Source organism: Anguilla rostrata, chromosome 6, assembly GCF_018555375.3.
Source record: "Anguilla rostrata isolate EN2019 chromosome 6, ASM1855537v3, whole genome shotgun sequence".
Lineage (NCBI taxonomy): Eukaryota > Metazoa > Chordata > Actinopteri > Anguilliformes > Anguillidae > Anguilla > Anguilla rostrata.
The window spans coordinates 25,278,723-25,301,959 of NC_057938.1; the positions used below are offsets into that span (position 1 = coordinate 25,278,723).

Sequence of the window (23,237 nt, forward strand, 5' to 3'; positions counted from 1 at the left end):
TGGACTACCAAATATAGCAAGCTGATTACGCTTTCTGCCAAGTAATTATTTGGTTAAGTAGGCTAAATGAAAAACTTAAGAGGAGGATTATTTTATGGTCGTCTAGAGCAGCTGTAAATAGCACACGCCATAATGAAATCACCACGAAATGGGATGCCTGCATTTTCAGACTTAGCACAGGCGGACCGTAGCCGGAGCCGCAATGGCAAGGCCAAGAAGCGCCACCGCCCACCCCAGTGACCATAGACTGTAGCCCCTACTGTAGCTGAGTCCTCCGCAGTAATCCGGAAGTGACGCAAGCTGTACCTCATTGGTCCAGAACAAATATTGGCACTGTGCCCAAATGACGCAATAAATCATGAAATCGACCCACGGACAGTCATAAGACCAATAAAATACACCTATTATGACTATTTGTTCTTTTGAGAAAAAATTATTGACTTTGTATTTTGATCGCATTTGTACCGTAGACTTACATGGAAACCGGATATGAAAACACCTATACTGGAGCCATCCGTAGTGGCGCTAGTGAGCAACCAGGAACTACAACACCAGGAAATGAGCTTCAAAAACGAAGTCTGGTTTTGGCCGCTTGGTTGGTACACTCAGTATGTCCCTTGTGAGCTGACGGTGACCCTTCTAACCAATCGTGAGCTTGACATTCTTACCTTTAATGCTGATTTTAAATTGGTTAATATTAGCCTTCAATCACTCCCTTTCACTGCACTCCACTGTCACGCGACACAGGGAGCTAACGCGTTAACTAATGTTACCTGAAGACAAAAGTTTATGTTCAATTTATTAGCGTTATCGAAAGCTGAAAAGCTGAAGCGAACGATTACGGCATTTTTTTAAAAAATGTTAACGTAGGCTAGTGTTTTGTATTGCATATATTGTTGGTGCTCCTTATATTTTTGGTGGGTGCTCCTAACTTTTTGAAGTTGCGAGCACCAGTGCTACGAAGTAAAAAAGTTCATTTCGAGCCCTGATATATTATTGAAGCTGCACTTCCCTGGCATATTGTCGGCACAGTAGGGCCTACGTTTACTAACTGCTACATTAGCTACAGAAGCGTGCCTGTAAACAGACTGAGCCAGACCGAATTAACTTCTTACACCACCAAAATACCGCGAAGGTTACGTGCCAATTTATGTTGTATTACTATACATACTATTTTTATGATTGGATTCATTAGTAATTACATTTGATGCAACTTTAGCTGTGTTTCCATTACTTTTCAAAAAATATTATTTTCCATAACTTTTCCAGGGCCTGGAAATTGCATTTTAAATTTCAATGACTTTTCCAGGTTTTTCATGACCTTACGAACCCTGCATATATTTGACACACAGGAATGCCAAAGCCAACTTAAGTCAAGTTCATTACACATTAACTCAAATATTTTTCTTGAATAACACTGGCCGTACAACAAGGCATATGAGCTACTATAAGACAACAATGTCCTTCCCAGAACTGACACCCACATCTGTTCTGAATAATGTTTGCACAGCAGCTTTGTGTACCTCAGTTTGCATACAAGCTCTGTGAAGGTGGGCCTCTCACGAGGGTCATAGGTCCAGCAACAGGTCATCAGGGAGTACAGGGTTGGGGGGCAGTCCTCGGGTTTGGGCAGCCGGATGCCCTGCTCCAGCTGGTTGATCACATCCTTGTTTTCCAGCCAGAAGAAGGGCTGCTGACCTCGACTCATGATCTCCCACATACACACCGCTGAACACACGCAGAAAACACAGTGATAAAGAGCACCCACATGTACAATAGTGGCTTAGAAGCTTTGAACACACGTGCAGGCACACATGCACACACACACACACACATTCACGTTCAAACACTAATGTACATGCTAATACACACACATACACTCACACACACACACACACACATACACACACAACAGCCACAAATAATATAACATGTATGCACACACAGTTCACATGTGGAATAGAGCACTGGTAAAATTTTTAACACACCAATAAACAAAAATGCACATGCAAAAATACACACAAACTACATGGTATGTTAATAGCAACAAATGCTCGCACTTTAAAACATATTCAAATATGCTGTATTTTCACAGTAAGAGCTCAAAACAGCAACCACTTCCCAAGACAGATCAGCAACCTGACAATGGCAATGACAATGAAACTATAGTGGAGTGTGTTATGTTTTCTCATTTCTAAAAGTGATGACTGCACAGAGAAGGACAAGATAAAAGGAACAGCTATCCATCAGAGATCAACTGTCTAATGCATGACAAGTTGAACAGGCAGTATGCAATTGGATTTCATGGGAGTAGCTCTCCAAACTGTGAGCACAGCCAGAATGTGTTATACTAGCCCCATAACCTGACAAAATCGAAATATCAACTTGTCAGAAGGATTCTCATGAGTTTGTTTAAAAATAAATGCAAGACCTCAAAACAACAGATGACGGAATAAAACTTCCTGTTCAAACATTTTTACAACAGCTCCCCAATGACCTCTTTGCTTTAGTCACTGTTATCATCTGTCACTGCAATCAGTAAATAAAGGAGCGGTTTGATGCTGCTTCTAAGGTGGAAATGACTGGCACGGCCAGGCTGCGTTGTCATATCTCTGAGCCAGAGGGAAATAAAAACATGTCGGGGGAGGGAATTGAATTCACGAGCCGTAAAAAATAAATTAGGTCCCATTCCAGCAAACATCCTCACCTTCATTCAGGATAATTTATTATTTCATAAAGGCTGGAACATTTTAATATCTCCATTGCAATTTTATGGACTATGGATATTTGTGTCCCTGAGTTACCTCTCCAGCAAGAAGACCATCTTGACGAACCCATTTAAGAGGTCCAGGCCAATACAAAATATACCTAAGAACATACATGATTTGTGAGAAAACAGGTATTCAGACCACCTAGGCTTGTTAAGTTGCTGACTGCATGACTGCATCCATCCTTGTCTTTAATACCCCATAGGGTCCAGTGTTTCCTGTGGAATCAGAAGGTAGCCGTGCTGCTTTTTCTATCTGGGAGATAGTGATGGCCATTGGGGGGGGGGGGGGGTGAGCGACAGCTGTAATGTCATTGGCTGAGAGGGTTGGTGCACATTTAGAACATAGACTGTAGAAAATATATGGACCAAGTCATTGTGACAGCACCCATTGCCTTTTCATGGGCTGGCAGGTATTATCCACCAAACACCCACTGCAAAAAAATACTGACATACTCTAACCATTTCATTTGCATTCACTTACACTGAAATGGATGGCTGAAACATCTATACTGGAGCTAACTGCACTGGTGCTAGTGAGCAACATCTCTGAACAAGTCCAAGAAGCAAGCGACAAAAACAAAGCCTGGTTTTAGCCGCATGATTGAGAACCACAGGAGTTTATGCTAATGACCATGGTTTGCGACTTAAAAACATTGGACTTAGCAACGGTGCTGCTTATGAGTGGGATTGTGTGCATTTAAATATAGGATAATTATGCATATATGCATAATATTCATATAGGTCTTTCCCTATAGGCTATTATATGACCTGGCAAGTGCATTGATCGCTCTATGTAAAAAATATTCCCCTTCAATTAAATTCTGCATTTATCCCCTTATTCTGCTGACATAACTTAAAATATATTTTGTCATCCATTTTATTAATCCCTTTAAAAATCTCATTTAAAAAGCCTAAAGATATTCAATTATATATTGCTTTGGCCTGATTTTGTGTTAATAGCTAAAATTGAAGGTGATCATACTGTATGTACTGTACATGCACGTTTGTTTTTTAATTTAATTTGATTGCTTTATCCTGAGCGGGACAAGGACCAACTTACCAAACATCCAGACATCACTGGCTGATGTGAAGCGTCTGAAGTTTATGGATTCAGGGGCCATCCACTTGATTGGTAATCGGGTCACAGAGGCTGTGGAGATAATCCAGAGCGATTGGCTCCAACTAATATTGACAACCTTGCTTTGCTTTCATATAGGAGACAACAGACACATGGTAACCATATAGCAACCAGATTTGGATATTTATTCACAAGTGTGCTGTTTTTCAGAAATATAAGTAATCAATGGCAAAAGAATTAGTAGGACATAAAGACAAATTGCATCCTGTATTAGACCACCCTTTTTCAAATGAAATTCAGGATTTTTGTGCATAATACATAACTATACGTAAATAACTATACCCACTGAGAAGGGCATTGGTCTATTGATTGACACAAAACATCCTCAATATGGCACCAACAGCACACCATCATTCAGACTCACCTTTGTAATACTCTTCTTCTTCAATGTATCTGGACAAGCCAAAATCCCCCAGCTTCACACAGTCTGGTTCAGCCACTAGAACATTTCTCACTGCAATGTCTCTGCACACCATGGAAAAAATGTCACACACTGTTAAAGTCCCATTAAAGTGTTAAATGATGAGCTTTGTGTCTTATTAACTTCAAGCCCCAGTGAAATAATTTGAAAAACAATATCAATTTAAAAAAAATTTAAACTAGAAACCAAGTTATCTAGAATCCGTTTTGGCAGGTGTTTGAGTCATATCAGTTTCAGGAGAAGTATAATAAGGAAACAAACAATGTATTATTTAAGGCAGCAGACAGACTATTGGTATGCTGATAATATCATGTATTAAAAACATCATGAGCAAAGATCAGCTTTGTCCAGCAATGGATGGACAGCCAGGCACAGGGAAATACAATGAGTCTGGGTGCACATTTGTGCTGTACAGTGACTCACCAAATGTGCTGTTTAGTGGCAGGTGAGGCTTGTGTTTATTCCATGACAGATACTGAAGGAGATTAAATTAGTGAATCTCCTTCAGTAGTGCGCCCCCCCCCCATTTGTACTATTTGGACTAAAATAATAACTTCACACATCTCTGAGACTTAAAAGAAAATCACTGCATATCAACAGAATATATCTACAGTATATTAATTTGAGTCACATTCATTTCATTAAAATTGAAGGTGTTTCAGGGCATCAGCATCCAGAGGATAAAATAATTACTGCACAGTAAATTGCACGGCTGATCGCTGCACTAAGTGAACTGCAAGAGGAGAAGCATCGTAAAATCAGCCTCAAACTGACATGTAAAACCTTTCATACTGCTGACTTTCCAGTCTTCAAAAGTTCCCTCTGGTCCAACCACAACATCCGCTTTCACAAATGTCGCATATCAGTGTGACCATACCACAAAACCAAGTGCGTTGGGTAAATATGGGGAACCAACATATGGCACCATTTGCTCCCTCAACACAGTGGCCCAGAGGACTAGATATGCTGCGTGCAGCAGGGAGGAAATACAAACCACAGACTGTGACCAGCAACATAGGCTGTCTGTTCTGTACAGATAAATGCTATAATCATCCTCCGTACACAAACTCGATAAAGCATCTAAGTTAAGTTTAGGAACAGGGGTTCACATTTATTTAAATAGCGATATTACCAAGCAATGCCACAGACTGCCATTAAAGACAGCCTGCTTTCAATTTAGCCTAACTGACAGAAAAAAATCATTACAGGTTTACATGGCACAAAAACACTGTAGCGTTTTGCCACTGATGAAACGAGGCTTCCTACTGATTCAAAAGACTTTGGTAAATGGAAATTATAAACACTCACCTGTGGACCATGTTTACGCCTTCTAAATAAGCAAGGGCTTTGCAGATCTGCAATGTGTACAGAACTAGCGTGACGTTGGTCAACTTGTGCTGATTTTCTGTCAAGTAATTTCCAAGCTAAGGGACAAGACAAAGAATGAGAAGGGCTTTGTTAGTGTAACTGCATGTTTACTTTACTGTTGATTTACTTCTCAGAGACAAAAAGCTTGCCCATGCAGAACATTTTTAATCAAGAAATAAATTAATGCATGTATTTGAAGCAATACATATCATAATCACTAAAAACAGACAAAAATAACATCATGATCAACAGTTCATGATTAATATTATATATAGCATTTTATATATGATAAAGAGAATGTCACTTTCAGAGCATGAGCCATGCTTCATGAACAGAATACTGCACATAAATAGGTACATTGCTTCACCCCAAGTAAGGTAACAACACCGAACGTACCTTTGAGGTGCCTGCAATGTCTACCGAGCCAATAGTGCATGCTTAAAATGGCAGACAAAGCTGACCAAAATTAAACTTGACTCCCAATACTAACATAAAAATGCATGAACAGAATAAGAATATCTGATGACAAGAAGAGGCCATTCTGCCCATCACTTAAACCCAGTAGGTAGCCTTGCAGTTAGGAGGCTTGGTTTCCATGAGGACAATTCACACAAATCCCTCTGCTCAAAACTGGAATGCAAGGAATGCCAGGGGACAATCCATACAAATCCCTCTGCTCTAAATTGGAATGCATTGGAGTGCAAGTAGAGCATAAAAATATTGAATAATAAGAACGGGCCGTTCAGCCCATCTAGCCCCATCTCTTAAATAGACAATCTACAGTAGCTGTAAGGCTTGGTTCTCATATGAGCAATGGACTCTAATCTAGTCTTTTCTCCTTTCACCCTGCCTGCATTTCCACAGCTGGGGGGAATCCTGACCTCTCCATGCTGGTACAGCTCCATGACGATCCACACCGGATCTTCCTCAATGATTCCAATCAGTCTCACAATGTGGGGGTGGTCCAGGTTCTTCATGATCACTGACATACAGAAACAGGTCAATAGCAGAAAAATGCATATACAAAAGACATCTGTAGCATAAGGACCCATTTCTTATAGTTGCAGGAAACAAAACTCCTTATTCTTAACTGCCCCTGAGATTTCATTCAAAAAGAAAGGCCGACTGCATGAGGTTCTAAAAAGTCATCCATTGATAAGAATGCTCTGAGATTGATTTTTGGTAATGGTTTACTTGAACTATACACCCAAAGACGAATATAATACTGTCAAAAGCATATAATAGCTCATAACGCCTGTCAAAACTGGCCATGACCGCATATTACAACTTGCAATAGATACAGTTACACTAGTATAGTGTATACCATGGACACTTTGTAAAAGTTATTTTAAAATCTGATTGTAAAACTCAATGCTCACACTATCACAGTAATATGCCATGACCTGTAATATGCTGCTAATCATGGCTGATAATAACAGGTCTTATGACATGAGTATGGCAACACTATGCAAGCTTAATGGCGGGTAGTTCATTTAAATTGTTAAAAAACATTTCAGTACAGCATAATCAGTCCAGAGTTCTGTTCAACCAGTTAATGAGTTGTTGTTATGGTAATAACAGTAATTTTGTTAAACGCCTGAAGATTCTTTTTATAAACGCCCACCATTCTAATCTCACCTTCTGTTTTGGTTTTGATCTGAACTGGGATTTTCTGAGAATCTATGTAAGGTTCTGCAGGGGTCAATAGTTGAGAGGCCCAAAATCTTACCAGCTTCACTCATAAACTTCTCTTTGACATCAGGAGAGCAGTCTTTGCAGGTCTTAACAGCAACACTGATCCTTTCTCCGGACTAAATTAAACACACAGTGAGACATTTAGTCTTAGTCGAATATTACACAGAGGATTTTTTTTTTTTTTTTTTTTTTTACACAGTCTGGTACTAGCTAGTTCATCTGTAAGCCTACTGTCAGTGTTGGGCAGCATTCTAATACATATTTATATGTATGCATTTCATACGCACCTCAGGTTACTCATCTCTTTTTCTATATGAATTATACAGTAGGTCTGTGTCAGCTGTGAAGTAACCTTTAACACCACCATTTTGATTTCAGTTTACCGATACACTAATTCACATGGAATGTGAAACGATAAGCACTTGGTTGTGATCCATGTACTTGCCTGCTTTTTATAAACTCCTTCGTGAACCTCCCCGAAGAAACCTTCACCCAGAATCCTGCCCAGAACAATGTCATCTCTGGACAGACCATATCTCATTACTGGAACATTCAAACAGTCAGAAGGTTATTCTTGGTTGTGCGCACCAGGTAGAAATGTATGTAAAATGTAATAAGGGCAGCCTTAATCGGCTTCATCTTCATCAGCTTACCAGACTTTGGCCGCTCATCTGGTATCTCTGCATAGATGTCAGATCCTGGGGAAAATTAAATGACAGAGCTGAATCACGTAATATTTGCTTTGCAAATTTACAAATTGTAAAGGGTCCAAACAAACATTCATTGAGAGAGAATGTTACACTTACCCATGCTGTATCTGGTGGTAGTCTCTTTATTGTCACTGGTGAGGAGACACACAACATTAATAATTACAGCATCATAGTTTATATAGACATGTAGAAAAGATAAGGCAGTAAATGAAGAGAACTAGGCGTGTAATGCGAGTTTGCAGGTTCAATTCCCAGTTGTAACTTCAGCAAGGTCCTTAACCTGAATTGCTTCACTAAATACTTTTTAATAGATTGTAAGTACAAATTAAGTTTAAGCAATCTTAGTATGAGCATCTACTAAAATGAAAATAAAGTCATTACTCAGGCCAACTTATACTGATTATACTGAATAACAATGTTGTGATCTCTCTTTTCTATAGCCTCCAGTCTTTCTGATATATCTATGAAACATAAATATAAAATGTTTACAAATGAATCCTCAGGTTTAAACCAATGACAAATAATAACTCACCAAGTGGGAATCTCAGGTAGTGAATTTCTTAATTTCCTGTCTGAAAAAATAATACAGAATAAATTACAAATGTGATCATATTTACAAGTGCCTCTTCATTCCTGACCATTTGTGTCTAGTCAACCCTGGGGGTTGTGCCTATTACTGCATATTTGATAATTCATCCCAGAGAAGCTGAGTCTATGAAGAGGGCTGACCTGAATCACACTGCTGTTCTAATAGTTACACATGGTTGCTCAAGACAAAAATATTATTAAAAGGTGTGTGTGTTCCCCCTGTGCTACAGACTCTGGAGTAAATGCAGTTTGCTTTCAACCACAGTCATGCTTTCCAATCATAATTTGCTGTTGTTACAGCCTCTTGTAAACAAAACATTTTTCACCGAGTCCACCAAACAATTCACAGTGCTGAGGATAGTTTAGGCAATGCTGGAACAGCATAAAGGATCTTGAGAATTCATTCTGTCCATCCACAGATGCCTTCACATAGTGACGCATTGCAGAAGTTGTGAAGGGTGGCACACTGGATGTTCCATTTATGTTTTTTTAACATTAAAACTAAAAGGCAAGCTAGCAACACCAGTAAGCTGTAATAATTTCAATTATTATTATTATTATTAGTATTATTATTATTATTATTATTATTATTATTATTATTAATAATAATAATAATAATAATACTTCCAAATTTAACTCACAAAACTTTGTCTATATAGCTTATTTCAGGCAGTTCTTTACAGAGATTAAAAGAAAGGAGTTATGTGTGTCCAGGTTGCAGTCAATATGTCTTCAGGGAACACTTTGAGAGCAGTGAAGTCTGTGACTGAGCCACCTGTCCCCCATAACTGAGAAGGCATCATAAATTTGAATTCATTTGCACAGTACTGCAAGTGGAGTTTAACATTTCTCAACATAGAGCAGTAACCAATTCAATAAAAGTACTGCTATAAATAAGTCATGGTTACTAAAATTCAGACATTACATTTATAAATATTTTCCAAACATTATTAAGTTATCACATAAATAAAAATACTTCAGAATTAGTAAATAAATTAAAAAAACAACACTTGACACTTACAAAGTTACATACATCCCTACAACTGGCATACAAGAAAAACGCATGGAAATATTATACCACTCATTTGAGGGTCAAAAGGTAAAAGCCAGTTATATATATATATTATATATATATATATACACTACTTGGAAAAAAGTATGTGGATACTTGACATCCAATATTTCATCCAAAATTATGGGCATTAAAAGGAGTTGGTCCAACCTTTGCTGCTATAAGGTGTTGGATGGGGTTGAGGGGTTGAGTTCAGGGGCAGTCAAGTTCCATTCTCGACAAGACCATTTCTATCAGACCTAGGTCAAATACGTATTTGTTTTGTATTCAAATACTTTTCTGTGCTCCATTGATCTTGTCTGGTGTAATTGAGCCTGCCAATATGACCAGAAGGCGGGGTTTGCACTTTTTGAGACTATTTAATTGGTTCCAATACACCAGACAAGATCAGTAAAGCGTAGAACAGTATTTGAATCCCAAACAAATACGTATTTGACCCAGGTCTGATTTCTATTTGGACCTCGCTGTGTGCCCAGAGGCATTGTCAAGCCGAAACAGGAAAGGGCTTTCCCCAAACTGTTCATCATCTAGTATGTGATTGTATGCAGTAGCATTAAGATTTGCCTTCACTGGAACTAAAGGGCCTAGCCCAAACCATGAAAAACAGCCCCAGACCAAGGGGTGCCCAGATACCTTTGGTCATATAGTGTATGTCAAGCACATAAATAAAACAATTCTCTTGGGATTTTACTTTGTAACTGTTTCACTGATCATCTGATAAGGGGTTGCCTAGTGACTCATCCTATTAAGGCATTGTTCAAGTGTATGGATTGGCCTGACAGTTTGGTATCAAATCCAGACCATGCCTTTGCCAACAGTGGTTGGCAGCCCTGCATGATGATGCACAATTGGTTCCAGCCAATTGAAAGTTTCGCTTGGCCTGGATGACAGCACCTCATTGTGCACCAGTAACCCCCACTGGTCAATTGGGTGGTAAGCTCCTTACCATTCTGTGGCCTCATGATCAAAGATGCCTCTGTATTGCTCTGTATTCGACAGTAGCCATCTATCAAGTCAGCCATGTTCTCTGCCATGCTGATGGAAGCCGTGTGGATGGACAAAGGCTAGGAGCACAGATACAGCATACATTCTTTAATGAAACACAGGTACAGCATATGGCCACATAATGAAACACAGGTATAGTATTCATCCTGTTATTAGTTTTGTCATTAGCCACTGCCCAATAACAATGTCCCCGATGTTTCTTAAAACTAAAAACCTGAATAAAAACAATGAATTATACATATAATTTATTAATTTACAACTTTATCCTTGAAATGTTCCAAACAATAAAAATGTGTGGGCTGTGCCACAGCATATTAAAAATGGTTTTTAATCTATATTTTTTTGTCTCTTGTCTATAAAATTTAGACTGATAATTCAATAAAAAGGAAATCATTGCAATCACAGCCTCAGTCAAGGGCTCATTAGATCATCTAATTTATGACAGTCCAATAAATCAACCTTATTTGTGCTTACCTGAGCGGCTCCTTCTATATTCAGATTCAGAAGTGCTTTGCTGTCACTTTGTACAGAACTTTTGATGCTCTTAATCTGTTTGTAATCAGCTAGGCAGATGGGCTGGAGGAATAAATTGAACAAAATTAAATAACAAATGGTATGGTAAACCTCAAAACAGACTTCAGATCAGCACTGACTATATCTTCTATACCTCTTAAATAGAACTTTTTTGAATAACTGTGAAACAGGCTTTTAATGGGGTTCACTGTGCGGTGAAATCAGTACTGCAGAGGCTGTGAGAGGGGACACACTGGGGTCAATATGGGAGGAACCTGTGACATTCTCACCGCTGAGTGCTTCTGTGTACGCTGGCGGATGCCTTTGGGTCCAATGACCAGCTCCACCGCAAGACTCCAGCCTTGCTGTAGGAGACGCAGAGAAAATAATGTGAAAACACTGGAGACTGTGTAGTAAATTAGGCTCAGATTAGAACTCAGATCTCAGCAAGCATAATAATTTGATAAAACACTCCAGCATACTAATTACAGTTACCATAATCATTTACTAAATGTCTTGCCATTTTTAACTGCCTGGAAAAAGAACAGGAGTTCTGTTCAGGTATTTTCTGATTTTGTATTCAAGGTATCAAAGCTCTAAGTGGGCACTGGTTCAGAAGTATATGGCCAAAAACGGTGCAGGTTCTGTAAAGATGGAAACATTAGTTTGCAAAGTGAGTGGAGATTGGTGCCCAGTGGGATTGTATTGACATTTTGAGCTAGCTCAAAAGTTAACTCGTTTTGTTGAATTTTTGTCATGTTCACAGAAAGAGGCAACGAGGCAACAACTTTTGACAGCACCTCTTCCTTTATGATATGGGCTTGCTAGCAGCACATTTGCTTTTGCTAGTTTGCTTTGACAGCCTTCTCTAGCCAAAGGGGGAAACTCACCACCAGCTCACAAGGAAACACCTCCTCGTCAAAGTTGGAGAATGTGGTGAGTGTCTCGAAGAACTTCTCCATGCAATCCTCTTCCTTAAGCGTAGCATACTGCAGGAAGGTCTGCTGGATCATCTTCCTCAGTTGTTTTGGCTGTCCACCAAGCAGTTACTCAATTAATCAATGAATTAGTTAATCATGAGACTTCTCAGGGAATCTGACATATACCATACATACATGTACACATAAATATCAACAACATTGGCGAAGGGTTTTGGGTTTCTGTTTAAACCAATCACCTCATGTTCACACACAAAAAAAAACTTTATACACCAGCACTGGTCACTCTTAGATTAGACCACAGTAAAATGTTCCATACAGGGACAAAAGAACAAACTTCACCTGTTGTTCAGTTGATCAAATAAAAAAATTACACCTTTAGAAACAAGTTTTTTTGAAGGGAATCACTCCAAGTATCGCCTTGAAACACATACAAACTAGCACCACACCATCCCATAAGCAACAGTTGTATTGTTCACATATCTGACAGACTGGCAGCCTATTATCAAAAGCAAGCTGTTGACTATTGCAAAAGCTATTAAAAATCTATCTGTAATCCAGCCACAGGTGATGATCATGCAGTGCTGCGCATGTGACCTCTTAATAATGGCTATTTCCTTTCACACTTGAACATGTAGTGTGGATGCGTTGTACATTTAAATAGTTTAGTAAAAGGTTGGTCTCTTTGAACTGATATTGCATTTGCATTACAGTTTCCAAATCGTGGTGCAAATCACCATAACACAAGATGGAGTATGCAGAGGCAATTGGTTTGTGAAGTGTATAACTATATTTATGAACTGCAGAAATTTCTGGACTTTAGTTTGGTTTTTAGTTATAATTGCAGAGCATTGGTATTTGGACGGGGGAGATTGTACAATGGTGTTATTGCATTCAATTGTTAAACAATATCAGGGCTGTACCTTCATGCTGTCAATAAGCATTTTGGGGAAAAAAAGTTCAAGTCCCACGTCCTTCCTGGAACAAAGAAGGAAAGTTTATACAGTGTCATATGACACATATGTGTGGCTTTAATTACCATTAAAGTCATGTAAGACAGGTATAGTATTATTACAGAAGTAGGACAGACACACACAAAGTTCATACTTACTCTAACAATTCAAAATTTGACTTTTTCTCCAGACCTTTAGCATTCATGTCTTTGTAAAACCTCCTGAAACAAAAAGCACATCAAAACAGAGAAAACAGCTGTTTCCCCATAAAATATCTAATTTAATTAAATTGAACAAAGCAACCGATGGTATGGCTGAATTACATAAAATCTTCCTTTAGTTATTGAATATAAATTGGACTTGCTCCAACTCTCTGTCATTTATGATAAAACTCATTTTCTTACGATTAGTTTATTGGCTTAATTGGCCTGGCACTGGTGAGGATGTTACCTGATTTCCAGGCAGCCCAGCTGTAATGCCATCCCATCACTGACTTTGCTGGCATGGTGCTGCATGTATTCACTGCGGACCTGCATGAAGCCCAAAAGAACAGATCCAAGGTTTTGTGTTACTTTCTTTCTGTCTCTTTTCAAAAAATTATTTTATAGCATAATATAAATAAATGCAACTGGCCCTAAAATCTGGTTTCGTGTTTTTTGTTTTCAGTATGAGTTCTCATTATTTATCATATCTAACAGAAATACAACAGTTGTGAGAAATTATAGCATGGGTACCACATGTAAAATTATAACAAAAAGGAGTCTAATATGTTACACTTTGAGCCCGTGAGGTAGATTTATAATAAGGTCACTCACCTGCTGATAGAAGTACAACATTGTGGTTCTGTCTTCTTTAAATTTCTCTAAGAAGTTGTCTGGAATGTATCGGATTCTCAGATCATACCTGAAGAAAAGGTTTGAGTAGATTAATTTTGTTGAAAATGAGATATGAAAGAACACACATAAACATACCAATATTCACTGCAATACAGTGTTGGATGATGGAGCTGAGCATCAGTGCATCTGTTCAATGCTTGTAACATTCAGTGCTGGCTGCGAGTCCTACAGGGTGGTTTGTGATTGGCTGCACATACAGGGAGGACAGAATCAGCAGTCACTTCTGGAAAATCCAGTGCCCATACAGCACTTACATAAACTGTACAGAAAGAATCTTCCTCTAACTCGATGCCTGCGCAAGCCTAATTGGTGAACTGTGTAGCATAAAGTAGCAGCAACAGACAGAGCAAGTTTCAGAGAAGAGCACATGCCCTTCTGCATTCTCCTGAGTAGATAGATGAGGCTGCTGCAATGCTCTTAGCATATGAATGCAGTTGAGAATTCCAAATTGGCAGAAAAATGGGGAAAATAAATTTACCTAATTTATATGCCAATTAGCTAATGTCTTTGGTAATGCAATCTTCACATACCAAAAAAAGAAATTAACATATATTTAAGTACAACCCACATCCTCCATATTAAAGATTAGAAAATCCAAAGGAAATTGAGCCTAGCTGATATGAAGTACGGCAATTTTAAGTTTACATTATTTCTATGTTCTATTATGCTCAAATTGATGTGATAAATCAGTCTTGCTAAGGACTGACATTCCAGTTCCTCCCTCCATGTGGCTGAGACTACTGTAGATCTGGGCCCTGCGGAGCGTCTACTGAGACACTTCTGGTGTATTCATCAGTATGGCTGAACAGGTCTGCAATTCATCACACATGACACCAAGCAGAACAATGGCAGTCAGCTGTGCTGTGGTCTGCACCATTCAACTCCATGCCAGTGAAAGCCAAAGAGATAAATCATGTTGTACATTGTTGTAGAACTGTCTGACAGTTGTCATCCACCCTGTGTATCCATTCAACCATACAGTAAATGTGTTACTGCTTTATATTACAGAAACATGTAGTGTTCATCCTCATTATACTACTGGTAATGTAGATAAAGCATGCAGTAAAGCATCAATCTAGAGTGTAACAAGATTAAGGGTGTATTACAAGCTCGAAAAATAATGCCCCGTCACTTGAGTGGCTGAGTTTCTTATACCAGAATTATAAATGTGAACTTATGCCTGCTCTTCCTGGATGTGTATATATACTCCATGGTGATAAGTAACAATGTTAGTTTTCAAAAAGCCGCTTGAACTAGTGATTAAACTAGTATGTTGTATAAATGGGAATGAAACATGAACTAACTGAATTGAGGTAATCCACGAAGTACATTTTGCTTGGTTTTGATGGTGCTTGCTTTGTGGCCTATTGATATGAAAAACCCAATAAGAAGTCATTTTAAAAGTTAATCTTCAGTGTGTCTCATATGAAATTCCCCTTCATGTCTCAAAATATTGTACAAATATGACAATGTCAATTTAGAGAAATATATATAATAATAAAAATACATTTATTTCATACAACATATGCATAAAAAGTCTTCAGGAGCAGGGTCGATTTTGGGGATCCCCCAAGTTTTTCTCTGCCCCCCCCCTCCCTCCCCCCAAACATTGTGGATAACTAGCTCTACATGAAAAAAGTGTATTGATGCAAGGGCTTGCATCAGAGACAGTAAACAAATTTGGTTTTGTCGTGTCATCTGTTTTATTCATCGTTCAATAAGCAGACTCGTCTCATGGTTAATACGCTTTTTTGTAATAGTCTGTGATCACGTCAAACTTAGTCTATATGCCAATTCTACAGAAAACATGTTTAAAACTATTCAATTAAGTAATTTGTGGTAATTTCTTTGGTACTAGTGTTATTTTCTGAAATTAAAAGATTTCTGGGAAATATCTCATGCTGTGGTCTAATGTGAAGTTTCTATTTGTTAGCCAGTTTTGGCATTGAATTTTTAAGGTCAGCCAGCTAGCTGAATAAGAGAACAATGTGAAGTCCTAGCTACAAGTAAGCATATCAAAATACCTAACAAACACAAAAAGAATAGAAAAGAGAAAATGAACTAGGAGAGAAAGGTAGCCAAGTTGCCAGAGTAGGATGGCTTTTTAAAAATGCAATCACCAAACCCTGCAACTCAACCATATCAAAAAGTCTGTCCGACTATGAATATAACCTATCAACAACCTTCCCTGCTCATCTCCTGTCATTCAGGATATGTTTTAAAACTGAGATCATCAAAACACACCTCAGTCACCTAACTTGATTGTGAAACATCATATGATGTGAGGTGTGTAGGCTACTGCGGATGTTATGACATTGTCTGCCATAGTTGCAACAGCAGTGAGTGCTGTTTAAATGAATGAATCATTTTTTAAATGAAGATGAATCAAGAACTGCATGAGGAGCAGCATCTGGCAGGAAAGACTGAGTGGACTGGTTATGGACTACTTTCTGTCAAGAGCATCACAGCTCGGTATCTTAATTTGCTGGAGACCGCTAAATGTAGGCTTGTTGGACGCCCTTCAAAGGAGTGAATAGTTAAAGTGTTTTTTCAAGGGGACTGGTGTTAGGTTTCTGATATTGTCAGCCTGTTAGCTATAGCCGCCGTGTGGCTCGACAATTGCTTTCTTATTTTATGTAGGAAAACGGCATTCCTAAGTGAAAACCTTGATCGTGAAATTTTGTTTATGGATAACTGTAATCTACATGCGAATAGTTCACGTTTTCGACCCAGGTCCGCAGAGCTACTTACCATGTAATATTTATTAAATTGGGGGGCTTAAGCTGTCCTATCTTATGTACACACAAAAAATTTTCTGTTTAGAATTAGCTTTGTAAGCCAAATACTGATTAACATTGATTTACTGGGGGCTGAGAATCACCACCTAACAGCTATTTAACAAAAGCACTATTATTAAAGCAGACTTAAACACTTTGTCATGTGTTTATTTGCTTGCAAAAATACATATCTTGTAATCAAACATGCCAATATAACTATAAAAAATATATAGTTTTGGACCACCTTTGGACATTTAGCGTAAAATACAACTTTGAAATGTCCTGCGTTCAAAAGACGCAGCATTCCACAAGCTAAAAATGGCACGTACATTGGGGACATTCTGTGCGCATTACCCCCTGTAGCTTCTGAGATTTCAAGGAGAGCAAAAGTGTCAAGGCAGTAACTGGTGGATTTTATTGAAAGGTGATTTTAGCTAGCTAGAATGGTTAAACTTTACACAGTTTGTGGCTGTAGCAATACTTACTGCCTAGCTAACTTTCAAGCAAACTCCTAGCCGAGTGGGAAACCTTTAAATGAATAACATACACAGTGAAGGCTTATACATAGCCTAGCCTACAACAAGTGAGCCGCTACGCCAAATTAAGCTTGTTTTTTGTGCTTTTTTGGTAAGTTGTGTCATGAAGACCTAAGCAAGCTATTGGCCTAGTTAGTTGTGAAGTTTGTTTCAGTAACTGTTGATGTTTCGAGCAGCCTGCAGCCAAGCACTGTCCAGACTGAGCCCAGTTCATGGTTCTGATGTCTACCTTTACCTATATTATCCCAATCGCCTAAGTCGTACAACCCAACACATTGTCTACTGTAAAATACCTAGGACTAATGGTGCAGTGTTTGCACATGTGTGCGTGCATCTGAGGGGGCCCATTTTAAAAAATCTACCTTTTTTAAAAAGTTTTTTTTTGTTGATAATCCAGAGTTTAAACTGGTCACAGTACAATGATGACAGGCACAGAAAACAAATGCATTATCTTTAAAAAGGTAGCTAGAGAGTAACATGTCATTTTCCACTTTTCAGTCAAATTATGCGATTTCTCTTTGAATCTTGCAATGCTACCAACAGCTGTGTAAATATTATGATCAAAAACATAATATAAAGCATAATATAAAACATAAATGATAAAAAACACAAATGTCAGACCAATATCAGTGCAGTGCATTTTTACCCTGCGTTTTGTCTCCTCTTATCTGAGTGAAAACCGCAGGATCCTGCATTAACACGATGTGCATATTTAAAATTAAATGGAAACGACGGAGTCAATGATCTTGTGTTAAAAATCACTAAGCAATGCAGGCTTGTAAACTGTATGAACACACTGTGCCTTGAATAAAAAGCTGCTCCCCAGAAATCTCTGTCTGGATAAAGAGTCTGCTATCTTGTCAAAGATGAAGTGAAATATGAAGCCAAATACCCTTTATATTGCGTCAACTGTATTATCTTGGAGAACCATGCACATTTATGTGCAGTTTTGTTGCATGTTTCATAAACGTTGTGCATTTTGTTAGTCACAATTTTCACTAACCTCGATCAAATTAAACCTGAGCTCTTTTCCATTTGTGCTGGATGGGACATTTAATGCCAGGCAATTGACCCCAAACCCTCCAGAGTTTAATTCTCTAAAGTTTCTGAATACAGATAAGCATATTAATTCTACATGTTTCTTAGAATGCATGTCTTTTTAACTTCTGAGGAAAGGCTTTAAGAAATTAAAATAAAAACACCTCTATAGCCTAAGCTCTTATAGCCCCAATGGTTATTTAAATTAGACACCGGCATCTAATGATAATCATTTTAAACAGACCAGAAGAGGAAAGGAGGTTGGTGTCCTCATTTTCATTCAGCCTTTACAGCATCACCTTACTAGGAACTCCCCTTCCCAACTTCCTGTCACCAGTTAAAAGGGATAATTATCTGGCATTCCAGGGAGAGACGGGACCCCTCTCCTGCCCATTGAGGAAAACCTAACAGAAATCCTGAAACTTTACCTTCCAGTTCAAATTGAGCCTATCAGCAAATTGGTAAAGTGGCTAAATATCCCAGCAAAAAGGACAACGCCTCACTGGTCTCACCCAGACAGCCAGCAAGTATGGGCTGGATCTGCACCAGTTCTGGCCTGGCAGTGCTGACTTTGGGCCAGAATCGGCGCAGATCCAGCCCGGACACACTGGCCCTCTGGGCAGGTGTTTTTACAAGGCAGTCTATCACAAGTGAACATTGTGTACTTTGTTCTGGGAATGCAATATAAGACTACCTTATACAGTCACCGGTCATTTTATTAGGTACATCTTCCTAGTACTGGGTTGGACCCCCTTTTGCCTTCAAAACTGCCTTAATTCTTAGTGGCATAGATTCAACAAGGTCCTGGAAAAATTTCTCAGAGATTTTGGTCCATAGTGACATGATAGCATCACGCAGTTGCTGCAGATTTGTCGGTTGTATATCCATGATGCGAATCTCCCGTTGCACCACATCTCAAAGGTGCTCTATTGGATTGAGATCTAGTGACTGTGGAGGCCATCTGAGTACAGTGAACTCATTGTGATGTTCAAGAAACCAGTTTGAGGTGATTTGAGCTTTGTGACATGGCGCATTTTCCTGCTGGAAGTAGCCATTAGAAGATGGGTACACTGTGGTCATAAAGGGATGGACATGGTCAGCAACAATACTCAGGTAGGCTGTGGCATTTAAACAACGCTCAATTGGTACTAAGGGGTCCAAAGTGTGCCAAGAAAATATCCCCCACACCATTAAACCACCGCCACCAGCCTGAACCGTTGATACAAGACCAGGCAAAATTTTTCCAGTCTTCTATTGTCCGATTTTGGTGAGCCCGTGCAAATTGTAGCCTCAGTTTCCTGTTCTTAGCTGACAGGAGTGGCACCCGGTATGGTCTTCTGCTGCTGTAGCCCATCTGCTTCAAGGTTCGAAATGCTGTGCGTTCAGAGATGCTCTTCTGCATACCTCGGTTGTAACGAATGGTTATTTGAGTTACTGTTGCCTTTCTATTAGCTCGAACCAGTCTGGCCATTCTCCTCTGACCTCTGCCATCAACAATGCATTTTCGTCCAGAGAACTGCCGCTCACTGGATATTTTCTCTTTTTCGGACCATTCTCTGTAAACCCTAGAGATAGTTGTGCGTGAAAATCCCAGTAGATCAGCAGTTTCTGAAATACTCAAACCAGCCTGTCTGGCACCAGCAACCATACCATGTTCAAAGTCACTTAAAACACCTTTCTTCCCCATTCTGATGCTTGGTTTGAACTTCAGTAGATCGTCTTAACCATGACTACATGCCTAAATGCATTGCGTTGCTGCCACGTGATTGGCTGATTAGATATTTGCGTTAATGAGCAGTTGAACAGGTGTACCTAATGAAGTGGCCGGTGAGTGTATTTTCAGTCACACTTGTAATGGGAGGCCAGAGATAGAGAAGCTGATTTCAGTGGAAACTAAACCAACAGATATTTCAGTAAATGATTGTAACTAAAATACAAATGTATCCTTGAGCTCTACTGCTGAAAGTGAACTCAAAGACATTTCAATTTATTATTCACGTTAAGTAATAATCGCTTAACTTTTGCCTGTTCACAGGACAGGATCTGATAATGCATGTTAAAAATACTGACCTGTATTTTCAGTCATCTGGTAATTCTCCAGTTTTAAAAACAGTTTATAAATACAGTAGTTCTTTCAATACACTTACAGTAGATATATTCCATTGGGGCCTGATGCCTTATTGGCTATTTATCTGGTTCTTCACCACATCCCACCTCAATATCCTCTGAAACATCCTGCATATTTTCTGCATGTGATCTCTTCCCTGTAGGGTGAACTAAAACTGATTTTGTCAGAAAATGCGTAAAGACAGAATTCACATATTTATCATATGCCATTTGTCTGACAACAACCATAAATGGCATTTTCACACATTGACATTTCCGGTTAACCAGTGATGATAGCACTGAGCTCTCAGAAATGCATACACGCAACAATAACATCTAGCAATCCTTTATCTGTAGGAGTTTTGAACTTGAATAGGCACAGATAATGAGTGTTAAAAGCATACAGATATACCATCCTGTATCTGTATGCACTTCAGCTAATGGTACCTTTGTTTTCATTTTGTCCCTGTGTCTTTCTCACTCTCTAAGAGGCCATATGACATGAGACGAAGTACTTTGCTGAATTATACACCCGTCTGGTTTACACAGCCATTCAAGAAAGAAGGAGCAGGTCTTCGGAAATGGAATTGCAGAAGTCTGCCCGAGATACTGCCATTTAGATTTTCACATTCATGCATGACACTGGTAAAATTCAAGGTTGTGCTGAGCCTACTTACCTCCACTCGGCCTCCAAGTGTAGTTTCTCATATTTCTGCTCCACCTCTCCCACCGTCAAGTCTGGGTGGAGCCAGTGGAGTTCTTCCGATTTGAGGTGTTTGAGCAGGAGCCCATAACAGCCTGGGTACTTTATATTTGGACCCAAACGGCCACTTATCAGGATAGACTTGATGATGGCCTGGAAGAGAAAATCAATCAAATGCAGTGTCACATAGCTAAAAAAAGAGACATCTTTATGAGAAAATACTGACTTCCAAATACTAAATGTCTTCACTTGAGGCAGACTACTTGGATATGATGACATTAGCAGACAGATCATGAGCTTCTTTTCCAGCTGATAGCAGGAAAGAATGTTCAACAATAAAGCAAACAAACCAACCTACAATAACACAATAAAAAATACTTAAAAATAATCTTAGGCATAACTTCCATTGAAATAGCCTCCTTGGCTTTAATGACAATTAAATTAATTATTGGAAGTCTATCCAATCTTTTTGCGAAGTGAAAGGTGGAGGGGTGGGAGGGAGATTATAAAATTGAGTGAAATATACTTTTAGCTTTTCTAAGGCGCCTAGTACCTTTAGCCTGTAGTGCAAGTAAAAACGGATGCGGATGTAGAACAGGGCATTTCCTAAACCTGGCGTTTGTAACTGCACACCTAATCATTGGGCCTCATTCACAAACCTTTCTTAAATTATTCTTACTTTTGTTCTTAAAAATGTTCTTATGAAAAATCAATATGAGATTCATTGACACATGTGCTGACCTTTGTTTTTGTGCGTATCCCAGGTGTACGAGATGATAAATGCTGACTGTAGTAAATTTTATGCACAATCCTGTCCATGTGATTAACATAAGAAAACAGCCATGAAAAAAAAAACAGATAAGAAAAAAATTATGACTGAAATTATGGCTATGGCTGAAATGTTCCTGGAAACGTCCTTACATGCAGTTTGCGATCAAATATGATCGTATTGTACACGCTTCATGAATGAGGCCCATTGCAGAAATGGGGATACGATTTAAAGGTATGCTACATAGGATTTTGCGGTCCTTGTAGGCTCTGTGTTTGTAAACCCCACTCACACCTCCTTAGTCCTCAACCCCACCCACACCTTCATTGAAGACATACCCTCGAGTGCTACAAGTGCAAAACGAATGATTCCAAATAGATGGTAACCGTAATTATGTAGTGTTATACACTGAATACACCCTTTAGTGAATGGTAACATTGTATGGTATTAACTTAACAGCGCCAGTGCAGCTATTTTGTGTTTTTCCTTGTTTGGTATTTAGTTAGGCCTATTTTAGGCCCTGTCTCACGAAGCAGGATATTGAGTTTGCTGGATAAGCGCACTAAGTAAAACTGGAACATGAACTGAAAAAGGGCAGTTCTGGGTTTTACTCCACACAGATATCCAGCAAACTCAAACCCTGCTTCCTGAAATACCACCCTGAATGAATGAATCATTGCATTTATATACCCTGGACATTTAGCTAGAATTTGGATGTAAACACAGAATTGCATGTGGATAAGTCCATAGGTCTATCATTGCTAGTTAATATACTTAAATTGAATGACTTTTTCATGAAGTTATCCGTAGCCTTTTCAAAGTTGTTAGCAATTTTGTTAGCTTTGTTATTGAAGTTGGCTACATGTAACGTTAGCTAAATAGCATGAATGCTGTATCAAATTAATTTCCCCTCATTTAAATAAATAAATACAGGGGAATTTTTGAGCTGGCTTTTGAGCTGGCAACTATGAACAGTAACAGAATATCCCACTTGGGTGGGAACACATCTTGACAGAAGAACATAATTTGAAGCAAACGCTACCCTAGGGCATCTAGTTGCATAAGATAACTGCTCTGCCATCAGATTTCTTAATACTTTCAATTTCAGTCCAGAGAGGAAACCACAGAGAAGACAGTGTTATAAACAAACTGTGGAGGATGTTGTATACCTACAGTGCACATACAGTGGATTCTATTCAGCAAGGACAATTACATTGTTATAGAGTTATATTGTTAGGAGG

At 38.8% G+C, this 23,237-nt stretch overlaps 1 protein-coding gene across 2 annotated transcripts in view; it reads right to left on the reverse strand.

Moving 5' to 3' along the window:
• The window catches only part of LOC135256906 (protein-tyrosine kinase 2-beta-like), a 62,658-nt gene that overhangs the window by 15,527 nt on the left and 23,894 nt on the right, over nt 1-23,237 (reverse strand). For both annotated transcript variants that reach the window (XM_064339172.1, XM_064339171.1), the window contains exons 3-21: nt 21,202-21,380; nt 13,987-14,074; nt 13,622-13,701; nt 13,330-13,392; nt 13,142-13,196; nt 12,171-12,311; nt 11,571-11,645; nt 11,242-11,343; nt 10,709-10,826; nt 8,635-8,674; nt 8,199-8,233; nt 8,046-8,090; nt 7,838-7,935; nt 7,427-7,508; nt 6,579-6,679; nt 5,638-5,753; nt 4,273-4,373; nt 3,831-3,920; nt 1,524-1,728 (exon numbers count right to left, since the gene is read on the reverse strand). In XM_064339172.1, the coding sequence (XP_064195242.1) occupies nt 1,524-1,728; nt 3,831-3,920; nt 4,273-4,373; nt 5,638-5,753; nt 6,579-6,679; nt 7,427-7,508; nt 7,838-7,935; nt 8,046-8,090; nt 8,199-8,233; nt 8,635-8,674; nt 10,709-10,826; nt 11,242-11,343; nt 11,571-11,645; nt 12,171-12,311; nt 13,142-13,196; nt 13,330-13,392; nt 13,622-13,701; nt 13,987-14,074; nt 21,202-21,380 (1,814 nt within the window). The remainder of the gene's footprint in view (nt 1-1,523; nt 1,729-3,830; nt 3,921-4,272; nt 4,374-5,637; nt 5,754-6,578; nt 6,680-7,426; nt 7,509-7,837; nt 7,936-8,045; nt 8,091-8,198; nt 8,234-8,634; nt 8,675-10,708; nt 10,827-11,241; nt 11,344-11,570; nt 11,646-12,170; nt 12,312-13,141; nt 13,197-13,329; nt 13,393-13,621; nt 13,702-13,986; nt 14,075-21,201; nt 21,381-23,237) is intronic.